This window comes from Mustelus asterias, chromosome 5 (genome assembly GCF_964213995.1).
Source record: "Mustelus asterias chromosome 5, sMusAst1.hap1.1, whole genome shotgun sequence".
Classification (NCBI taxonomy): Eukaryota; Metazoa; Chordata; class Chondrichthyes; order Carcharhiniformes; family Triakidae; genus Mustelus; species Mustelus asterias.
In genome coordinates, this window is record NC_135805.1 from 18,420,215 (window position 1) to 18,432,232 (window position 12,018).

The following is a 12,018-nucleotide window of genomic DNA, read 5'->3' on the forward strand; positions in this document are numbered from 1 at the left end:
CATCTGGACGTAGCAGATCCAGGTGAGACTTTGGTTTCCCACCCATCAATAATTCAGCTGGTGAGAGTCCTGTTGTTGTTTGTGGCGTGATACGATACTGGAACAAAAACCGTGAGAGTTTGGTTCCCAAAGTACTGTCTGCCATTCTCCTCAATCCTTCTTTCAGTGTCTGAACAGCTCGTTCTGCTAAAACATTTGAAGCTGGATGAAAAGTTGCAGTATGCACATGCATTTTCAATTCCTTTGCATAAACTCTTGGAACAAATCACTCGTAAACTTTGTACTGTTATCAGAAAGAAGAGAATCTGGTAAATCAGGAGTTGCAAAAATGTGCTGTAGCTTCTCTATCGCAATGGGAGCTGTGATGTTGCTCATGATGTGTACTTTTAATCACTTAGAATGCGTCTCCAAGATGACTAGGAACATGTGACCCATGAAAGGCCGTGCAAAGTCCACATAAAGTCCAGACCACAGACGATCAGGCCACTCCCACGGATGTAGTGGTACTGGTGGCACTATCTTCTGACTTGCAGACAAGGATTTCACCTTGTTCTCCTAGTCCTGGTCCATATAAATAACAACCACGACCCGGGTGAGCCTCACAAACTTCATCCAAGACTTGTGAATGACCAGGGGGTGGGACAACCACTCTGGACCCCCAAAGGATACAACCATTCTGCACACTTTCCACCTTGTAAATGTTCTCAATTTATCATCTCCTATAACCGTACGCCAAACCTACCTAAGGAATCTCTTCATCTAGAATCATAGAATCATCGAATCCCTACAGTACAGAAGGAGGCCATTCGGCCCATCGAGTCTGTACCGATCATAATCCCACCCAAACCCTATTCCCGTAACCCTCATTTACTAATCCCCTGACACTAGGGTCAATTTAGCATGGCCAATCAACCTAACCTGCACATCTTTGGACTGTGGGAGGAAACCGGAGCACCCGGAGGAAACCCACGCAGACACGGGGAGAAAATGCAAACTCCACCCAGACAGTGACCCGAGGCCGGAATTGAACTTGGGTCCCTGGCGCTGTGAGACAGCAGTGCTAACCACTGTGCCACCGTGCTGCCCTTAAGAAAGAACAGGGTCCAGATTGGTCCATTGCTAAATCTGCTGAGCATTCACAAGAGAATGTGAGTCTCTCAAGCAAGGAAATTGTCTTTGGAGGAAATAATGTCTTGATTGGCATGTCTGGTAAAGGAAGGTGACTCAGCACATCTGCATTTCAAGTATCTCTTACAAAAACAAACATTTGTTTTTCATAACCCCACATCAAAGAACCCGGGAATGAAAGACTTGCCATATGAGGAGTGTTTGAGGACTCTGTGTCTGTATTCGATGGAGTTTACATAGAAACTAGAAGCAGGAGTAGGCCATTCAGCCCTTTGAGCCTGCTCTGCCATTCATTTTGATCATCGAATTCAATATCCTGATTCCCCCCTTCCCCCATATCCCTTGATCCCTTTAGCCTCAAGAGCTATATCTAATTTCTTCTTGAAATCAGACAACATTTTGGCCTCAACTACATTCTGTGGTAGTGAATTCCACACTTTCACCACTCTCTGGGTGAAGAAATTTCTCCTCACCTCAGTTCTAAAAGGTTTACCCCTTATTCTCAAACTATGACCCCTAGTCCTGGACTCCCCCACCATTGGGAACATTCTTTCTGAATCTACTCTGTCCAATCCTGTTGGAATTTTATAAGTTTCTATGAGATCCCCTCTCACTCTTCTAAACTCCAGTGAATATAATTCTAACCGACTTAGTCTCTCCTCATATGACAGACCTGCCATCCCAGGAATCAGCCTGGTAAACCTTCGCTGTACTCCCTCCATAGCAAGGACATCCTTCCTCAGATTAGGACACCATAACTACATACAATATTCCAGATGTGGCCTCACCAACATCTATACAATTGCAGCAAAACATCCCTATCCCTATACTCAAATTCTCTCGCTATGAAGGCCAACATACCATTTGCCTTCTTTTAGAAGAATGAGAGGGATTCTCATTGAAATGTACAGAATACTGAAAGGCCTGGAAAGAGTGGACGTGGAGAAGATGTTTCATTAGTAGGAGAGACTAGGATCTGAGGGCACAGCCTCAGAGCAAAAGAACCGAGATAAGGAGGAATTTCTTCAGCCAGAGTGATGAATCTGTGGAATTCATTGCCACAAAAGGCTGTGAAGGCCAATTCACTGAGTGTATTTAAGACAGAGGTAGATAGGTTCTTGATCACTAAGGGGATCAAAGGTTACAGGAAAAAGGCAGGAGAATGGAATTAAGAAACATATCAGCCATGATCGAATGGCAGAGCAGACTCGATGGGCCGAATGGCCTAATTCTGCTCCTATATCTTATGGTCTAATATAAGCAACATCTGTGGATATTGGAAATCTGAAATAAAAACAGAAAATGCTGGAAAAACTCAGCAGTGCTGGCAGCATCTGTGGAGAAAGGAGCAGAGTTAACGTTTCAAGTCTATATGACTCTTCTTCAGAGCTAAAGATCCTTTAATCCTTGAATAACCTCTCTGAGCTGTCGACCAAGGCATAACTTACAGTTCCCCACCGTGATAATGACAGGTTGCGGAAGCTGTCAAATGATGATAATACTACAATGGTAACATTTTGGTGTATGTCAACAAACATCAATTGAAACTGCTAGAACCAATAACTTTACCACCACGGATACAAGTAGGCAGTTTTGTTTTCCAATTTTATGGGGCAGGGGATTTAAATAACTCAACAGCACTATATACCTCATCCACCTTTAAAGAACATTTACATTTCTACAAATTTGTGGAGAACACAGTGTGGGTTGAGTCCATTCCTGGAGGGGAAAACTGGATCTGTTTGTCCTGTGCACTAAGTTTAAAAGCACTTCATGTCCTGCTCCCTTTCCCCTCCCAGTGAAAATGGGATCTGTCAGAAATGGGTGGGACTTCCAGATCTGGTTCCAGTCCACCATTTCTAAAAAGTCCATAATATCCGCATTTAGTTTTTCTGCATGCATTGTTCAGGTCATTAACTGTTGCAGTTGTCCTGATTCTGGGCCTCCATTAGGGCTACCCTAACTCTATACACTCCCTAACAAAGTGGTTGAAATTGGGTGGAGAGGGGTGTCTGGAGTGGTTGAAAAGCAAAAAAAAAACCACACTTGGTTAATTTTGAACCACACTGGATCACGCCCTCACTAGAAAAGGGAATGCATTTTTACAGCAGAGCTGGCCAGCTGAGAAACAGATGGAATGGCACAGTATCCTGGGAATCATCCATTTTGAAAGCGTCACCCTCGTCTGGGTAGAAGGAAGGCTAGGTTAGTAAGCAATAAAGCAATAACTGTCAGAATTGTAATAATAACAACTGCTAGTTAAGCAAAAACATGAATTCAAGTTAATACAGGGTTAAGCAGGAACAGTCTTCCACCTTCTCACTCGACTGTTTTGTACTACATTTTTCGTAGGCGATGTACATAACAAGATTATATTAAATAAAGCAAATCCACCTACCTCTTTTTTTCTTCCTCAATTTTCTCTCGAAGATCATCTTCTAAGTGGTCTGATTCTGTGACATCTAATGGCTCACTGGTCACACCTGGTGAGATATTCAGCAAGTGCAGCATAAAGGATCATTTACTAAAGTCCCTTTGTACAATTTATTTGCTGTACGCACACATGATCTCAGTCATGTTGCGATGAAAAGAAATTTAGCACCAATGACAGCTGCCACCTTCTGTTATCTTAGGGGAACAATTTCTCTAGTTGCCAAGTGAATGTGTGGGGACATTTTGCCAAATTGCAAGTGGATTACTTTGGAATATGCTACTAATTTTGCTGAAAATTGTAATCAGCGGAGAGCTTCCTTTTGTGTTTTTACAACATAACTAACCCACAACTAACAATATTGCCTAATGGTTTCAGCTGTCGCTCAGTAGCTCTCGAGACTTGAGCACATACTCTAGGCTGACACTCCAACACAGTACTGAGAGAGTGCTTCCCTGTCAGGGAGACTTAAAATATTCTATGGCAGGGTTTGAAGAAAAGTAGGTGCATTTTTCTGCTATCCTATCCAATATTTCTCCCTTAACTTGAGAGGGAAGCAGAGGTGTGGTGGTATTGTCGCTGGACTATTAATCCAGAGACCCAGGGTAATACTCTGGGGACCCGAGTTCAACCATTGCAGATGGTGAAATTTGAATTCAATACAAATCTGCAATCAATAAGAACATAAGAACATAAGAAATAGGAGCAGGAGTCGGCCATCTAGCCCCTCGAGCCTGCCCCGCCATTCAATAAGATCATGGCTGATCTGATAGTGGATTCAGTTCCACTTACCCGCCCGCCCCCCATAACCCTTAATTCCCTTAATGGTTAGAAATCTATCTATCTATGACTTAAACACATTTAACGAGGTAGCCTCTACTGCTTCATTGGGCAGAGAATTCCAAAGATTCACTACCCTCTGGAAGAAGAAGTTCCTCCTCAACTCTGTTCTAAATTGACTCCCCCGTATTTTGAGGCTATGCCCCCTAGTTCTTGTTTCCATTGTAAGTGGAAATAACCTTGCTGCTTCTACCCTGTCTAGCCCCTTCATTATCTCTATAAGATCTCCCCTCAACCTTCTAAACTCCAATGAGTACAGGCCCAGTCTGCTCAATCTCTCCTCATAAGCTAACCCATTCATCTCTGGAATCAACCTGGTGAACCTTCTCTGTACCCCCTCCAAAGCTAATATATCCTTTCTTAAATAAAGGGACCAAAATTGTACACAGTACAATCAAAGGTCTATGATAACCATGAAACCATTGTTGTAAAAACCCATCTGGTTCAACTAATGCTCTTTAGGGAAGGAAATCTGTCTTAATTACCCAGTCTGGTCTGGCCTATATGTGACTTCAGATTCACAGCAATGTGGTTGGCTCTTAAACGTCTTTGGGGATGGGCAATAAATGCTGGCCCAGCCAGTGGCACCCACATCCCATGAACAAAGAGAAAAAAAACGATACCTCACACAGCTGATCTGGGCATTCATTGCTGATTGTTAGGGATTGCTCTGCATGAACTGGCTGCCAATTTCAACTTTACAATGCTGGCTAGTAGAGTGGACAAGGGTGAACCAGTGGATGTTGTGTATCTGGACTTCCAAAAGCTTTTGACAAGGTCTCACTCAAGAGATTAGTGAGCAAAATTAATGTTCATGATATTGGGGATAACGTATTGACGTGGATAGAGAACTGGTTGGCAGGCAGGAAGCAGAGAGTGGGAATAAACAGGTCCTTTTCAGAGTGACAGCCAGTGACTAGTGTGATACCGCAAGGTTCAGTGCTGGGACCCCAGCTACTCACAATACACATTAATGATTTGGATGAAAGAATTGCAATATCACCAAATTTGCAGACAACACTACGCAGGGTGGCAGTGTGTGCTGTGAGGAGGATGCTAAGAGGCTGCAGGGTGACTTGGACAGGCTGGCTGAGTGGGCAAATACTTGGAAAATGCAATATAATATGGATAAATGTGAGGTTATCCACTTTGGTGGCAAAAGCAGGAAGGAAGATTATTATCTGAATGGTGGCAGTTTAGGAAAAGGGGAAGTGCAATGTGGCCTGGGTGTCATGGTGGAACAGTCGCTGAAGGTTGAAATGGAGGTACAGCAGGTGGTGAGGAAAGCTAATGGCATGCTGGCCTTCATTGCAAGAGGATTTGAGTATAGGAGTAAAGATGTCTTGTTGCAATTATATAGGGCCTTAGTGAGATCACACCTTCAGTGTTGTGTGCAGTTTTGTTCTCCTCGTCTGAGGAAGGATTTTTTTGTTACTGAGGGAGTCCAGTGAAGATTCACCAGACTGATTCCTGGAATGGCAGGACTGTCTTATGAAGAGAGATTGGATCGACTGGGCTTGTACTCACTGGAATTTAGAAGATTGAGAGGGGGTCTCATAGAAACATATAAAATCCTGATCAGACTGGACAGGCTAGATGTGGGAAGAATGTTCCCAATGTTGGGGAAGTCCTGAACTAGGGGTCACAGTCTAAGAATAAGGGGTAAGCAATTCAGGACTGAGATAAGGAAGAACTTCTTCAATCAGAGAGTTGTGAATCTGTGGAATTCTCTACCACAGAAAGCTGTTGGGGCCAGTTCGTTAGATATGTTCAAGTGGGAGCTGAACGTGGCCCTTGTGGCTAACAGGATCAAGGGGTATGGAGAGAAAGCGGGAGTGGGATACTGAAAGTGCATGATCAACCACGATTATATTGAATGGTGGTGCAGGCTCGAAGGGCTGAATGGCCTACTCCTACACCTATTTTCTATGTTTCTATCCTTCAAAAAGTACTGAATTGGCTTTGGGACATCCTGGTTATGAAGACACTAAATGAATGCAAGTCTTTGTTCACAATACATGGAACCTAGAGAATGGGAGCAGGATGTTAACACAGAGGTAGAAGAAGGAATCTGACTAACACATGAGCAAAATATCCATGTTAGTGAGGGGAGAAGGTAACATAATCTGGATTTAAAGGGTTTCTCCTCCATGCACATGTTTCCTTTAAAGTATTATTGAATGAAACAGAAGTTGTAAAAGAGCAGCAACCTACGCATGGTAGGTTGTTGCATAAGGTTAAATCTCACGGGATCCAGGGTGAGGTATCTAAATGGATACAAAATTGGCTTCTTGGCAGAAGCCAGAGGGTGGTTGTAAAGAGTTGTTTTTCAAACTGGAGGCCTGTGACCAGTGGTGTGCCTCAGGGATCAGTGCTGGGCCACTGTTATTTGTCATTTATATTAATAATTTGGATGAGAATATAGGAGGCATGGTTAGTAAGTTTGCAGATGACACCAAGATTGGTGGCATAGTGGACAGTGAAGAAGGTTATCTCCAATTGCAACGGGATCTTGATCAATTGGGCCAGTGGGCTGACGAATGGCAGATGGAGTTTAATTTGGATAAATGCGAGGTGATGCATTTTGGTAGCTTGAACCAGGGCAGGACTTACTCAGTTAATGGTAGGGCACTGGGGAGAGTTACAGAACAAAGAGATCTAGGGGTACATGTTCATAGCTTCTTGAAAGTGGAGTCACAGGTGGACAGAGTGGTGAAGAAGGCATTCGGCATGCTTGGTTTCATCGGTCAGAACATTGAATACAGGAGTTGGAATATCTTGTTGAAGTTGTACAAGACATTGGTAAGGCCACACTTGGAATACTGTGTGCAATTCTGGTTACCCTATTATAGAAAGGATATTATTAGACAATTACATGGGTACGATGGGTATAGAGGGATATGGGCCAAATGCGGGCAATTGGGATTAGCTTAGGGGTTTAAAAAAAAAGGGCGGCAAGGACAAGTTGGGCTGAAGGGCCTGTTTCCATGCTGTAAACCTCTATGATTCTAACTTATTTTCTAATTAACATTTTCAACAGTCCTAAAGTTCCAAAAATTCCAAGGCTCTCGCAGCTCATTTTTGTTTCGACAAGAAAACAAGTGTTGTAATGGTTACTTAGAAGTTGAAATGGCTGCATTCTGCTTGCCACCGATCCTGAGCATGGAGACAGCAAGTATAATCTGCCTGGACAACGTAACCCCACATGGTATTTTTATTTTGGGCAATTGCAGGCAATTAAGGTTCTTGCTGCTAAAATGTGCATATTTTATTAATTGTTTCCATCCATCTATAACTCTGATCAGATGTTAACATGGCTGAGATTTCAAATGGAGAAAGAAACAGAGATCTCCTTTAAAGAGATTTTGTAATAGTATATTGCAGAAGTTGTGGTCTGTACTTGATGGTTTAAGGGAATGACATGGCACTGCTTGGTTTACTTTAAACTGCTGGTGCATATGCCTCCCTTTTATCCAGTTTACAGTATATTTTACCTCCCAAGCGTCAGTTTTTAAGCCCTTTTATCTCCCCTTCACTTGCTTATTTTCATAAAGTTTACGGTGATGTTCTCTATCTGAGCTCACTGGTTTCTGTCTCTCTCCCTTAAACTTATTTCTTATTCTTAAATGATCGAAAGCTTTAAGTTTTTAGGTGTCCAGATCACCAACAACCTGTCCTGGTCCCTCCACGCCGGCACTATAGTTAAGAAAGCCCACCAAAGCCTCTACTTTCCCAGGAGGATAATGTAATTTGGTATGTCCTCCATAACTCTCACCAATTTTTACAGATGCATCATGAAAAGCATCCTTTCCGGATGTATCACAGCTTGGTATGGCTCCTGCTCTGCTCAAGACCCCAAGAAACTACAAAGGGTTGTGAACGTAGCCCAGTCCGTCACGCAAACCAGCCTCCCATCTATTGACTCCGTCTACACTTCTCACTGCCTCGGAAAAGCAGCCAGCACAATCAAGAACCCCATGCACCCCTGGACATTCTTTCTTCCAGCTTCTTCCATTGGGAAAAAGATACAAAAGTCTAAGGACAAGTACCAACCGACTCAAGAACAGCTTCTTACCTGCTGCCATCAGACTTTTGAATGGACCTACCCTATATTAAGCTGATCTTTCTCTACACCCTAGCTGTGACTGTAACACTACATTCTGCACTCTCTCCTTTCCTTCTCCTCTCTGTACTCTATGAATGGTATGCTTTGTCTATAAAGTGCGCAAGAAACAATACTCTTCACTGTATCCCAATACATGTGACAATAATAAATCAAATCAAATCTCTTCCAACCTGCTTCTCCCCTTTCCTCTGAGTCAGTCTGGCTGCCTTTGGGCATTGTTATCGCTAATTGTTTTCTCCCTTTTTCTGCTTCTTCATGCAAGATATTGTCATCATCATCCAGTTTCATGGTTTATTTTCATATTTTTGTGGTAATTTTTAGTTTTAGGCAGGGTAATTAAATTAATGAACTTTAGAAATTGCCAGAGCAACTCAAGGAATGGTAGTTCAAGGGGTGACCTGTGTACGGTTAATAAGGTCAGGGTTGGAAGCGAGAAAAATTAAACAATGGATAATCCATCTTTGAGTTTTGATCGAGCCAGAGTTTTACACCGACCTCAATAAGAAGATAAATTATTTATGTAGATCCCAGATCTAAAAAGAGAAAGACTGCAGAAAGCTGCAGCACAGAGGGATTTGAGGGATTCCTGTGCATAAATCACAAAAAGTTCGCCTGCAAGCTCAGCAGGTAATAGGGAAGGAAAATACAGTCCAGAACACCCAATAACAGGGGATTTTCAGTCTTAATGTCAGCCTACTTCTGACACTAATAAATAAACTTAAAACTCTCCTCACCTGGTCATAACAAAGTAATGATTTAAGACAATACTAAATTAGTAGTACTCGCTTTGTTTAATTTTTTTATACTTTAAAGTTTGTTTTTACTTAAAACGTGGAATCCTATCTGTTCTTGCTTTCCATTGGAGATAGCAGAAAGGCAAATTGGAAGAGGTATTTAATGGAGGAACAACTACCAATAAATTAAAATGAATTCTAATCTGGTGGTGTGTTGGATTGGGTGGGGGTTGGGGGGTTGACTATTAATCAGAAGAATATCTTGATAATTTAAAAATCGTGGCTTGGGAATCTTTGACATTCACCTGAACTGCCAGAAAGGTGAATTGATTTAACACCTTCACAATGCAGCACTGAAATGTCAAGCCTGGTCACATATAGAGTGGATTCTCAGAGGCTTTTACCCAGGGCTGAAATGGTTGCCACAAGAGGTCACAGGTTTAGGGTGCTGGGGAGTAGGTACAGAGGAGATGTTAGGTGTAAATCTTTCACTCAGAGGGTGGTGGGAGCGTGGAATCAGCTGCCGGTAGTGGTGGTGGAGGCGGATTCGATAGGGTCTTTTAAGAGACTTTTGGATAAGTTCATGGAAGTTAGTAAGATAGAGGGTTATAGGTAAGCCTAGTAGGTAGAGACATGTTCGGCGCAACTTGTGGGCCGAAGGGCCCGTTTGTGCTGTAGCTTTTCTATGTTCTATGTTCTATCCAAAGCCTGGGTTGCAACTTCTGTCTGCAATCTTCAGACTCAGAGACTGTTATCATGTTACAGTGTCATGATAACAAAAGATAGTGACTCAAATAATATTATCAACCATATTAAGTGATCTGATTCAAGTGAGCCAAGAACAATCAATCCCAATAACTGTCAAGCGATATGTTAAGTAGCAAAATGATCTCTGAGATACTTAAAAATTGTGGTTGCAGAATCCTACAGATGGCGCTGCCAGAGCGATGTTTTGTGTCCCCCTAACTTAAATTGAAGCCAGTCTAATGTAACGTTAAATTTATTTATTAGTGTCTCAAGTAGGCTTGCATTAACACTGCAATGAAGTTACTGTGAAAATCTCCGGCGCCTGTTTGCGTAAACCGAGGGAGAATTTAGCATGGCCAATGCATCTAACCAGCACGTCTTCCAGACTGTGGGAGGAAACCGGAGCACCCGTAGGAAACCCAGGCAGACTCAGGAAGAACGTGCAGACTCTGCATAGACAGTGACCCAAGCCAGGAATTGAACCCGGGTCCCTGGCGCTGTGAGGCAGCAGCGCTAACCATTGTGCAATCATCAAACCCATTTGACCATCCAGCAACTAATCTGGAGTATTTTCTATGAAATCATAGCGTGTTTAATGATCTTGTCCACTAGATGGGACTGGAGTAATCCTATCCTCTGAGTTCACTAAACATATTGGTGAAGTTCATTCCGTAACTTGTAAGCACAAAAACACATAAGCAACACAAAAGGAATCCCAGGCATCACAATGCACAAGCAGCAAAGAAAATGATGTTTTCACCTCAAGGACAGTTTCAAGATAAAGGTAGCCCAAACAATGTTTTGCTTAAACAACCACAGAGATGTCAGATAACCAGAAACTAAAAGCTAAAAGTCCGAGGTTAATGATGCTGATGTGGATCAAGAAGACAATTGCGATAACCCCACTAACCTCTTTGAGAAAGAACAGAAGCCCCCCATTCATTCACCACAGTAAATCATTTCATCCTTGAATCCATTTAACCCTTCCCTCTAAAAGGCTATAGGTCAATTGGAAATATAAAAACTGTGATTCATAGTTTTCTGTCAGACAAGTGTATTACCAGTCACACTGTCTATGATCGAATTGAGGGAGTGCTGCATTGTCAGAGGTGCCACCACAGGGTCACTGGATTGTTACAGCGCAGAAGGAGGCCATTTGGTCCATCATGTCTGCATTGGCTTTGCAAAAGAGCATTATGGCTTGGTGCCATTCTCCTGCCTTTTCCCCATACCCCTGCATCTTGTTTCTATTCAAGTAATCATCTACTACCCTCTTGGATACCTCAATTGAACCTGCCCCCACTACACTTTCAAGCTTTTCCTCATATCATAGAATCACAGAATCTCACAGTGCAAAAGAGGCCCTTTGGCCCATCGAATCTGAACACGTGAAAAACACCTGATCTACCTAATCCCATTTATCAGCACTTGGCCTATAGCCTTGAATGTTATGATGTGCCATGTGCTCATCCAGGTATTTTTTAAAGAATGTGAAGTAACTCGCCTCTACCACCCTCCCAGGCAGGAATTAAAGTTTTTCCTCACATCCCCCCTAAACCGCCTGCCCCTCACCTTGAACCTATGTCCCCTCATGACTGACCCTTCAACAAGGGGAAACAGCTGCTCCTTACCCACTCTGCCCATGTCTCTCATAATCTTGAACACCTCAACCAGGTCGCCCCTCAGTCTTCTCTGCCCCAATGAAAACAACCCAAGCCTATGCAACCTCTCTTCATAACTTAAATATTTCATCCGAGGCAGCATCCTGGTGAATCTCCTCTGCACCGCCCCCAGCGCTATCACATCTTTCCTATAATGTGGTCATCCAGAACTACAGGGCAGGTGATGGCTTAGTGGTATTATCGCTAGACTATTAATCCAGAAACTCAGACCTGGGTTTGAATCCTGCTATGGCAGATGGTGGAATTTTAATTCAATAAAAGATGTCTGGAATTAAGAATCTACTGATAACCATGAAACCATTGCCGATTGTCGGAAAAACCCATCTGGTT

General features: G+C 42.8%; 1 protein-coding gene across 1 annotated transcript in view; it reads right to left on the reverse strand.

The window, feature by feature from the left end:
* The window catches only part of kif6 (kinesin family member 6), a 406,644-nt gene that overhangs the window by 15,718 nt on the left and 378,908 nt on the right, over positions 1-12,018 (reverse strand). The window contains exon 17 of the mRNA XM_078213528.1: positions 3,527-3,611. Within this exon, the coding sequence (XP_078069654.1) occupies positions 3,527-3,611 (85 nt within the window). The remainder of the gene's footprint in view (positions 1-3,526; positions 3,612-12,018) is intronic.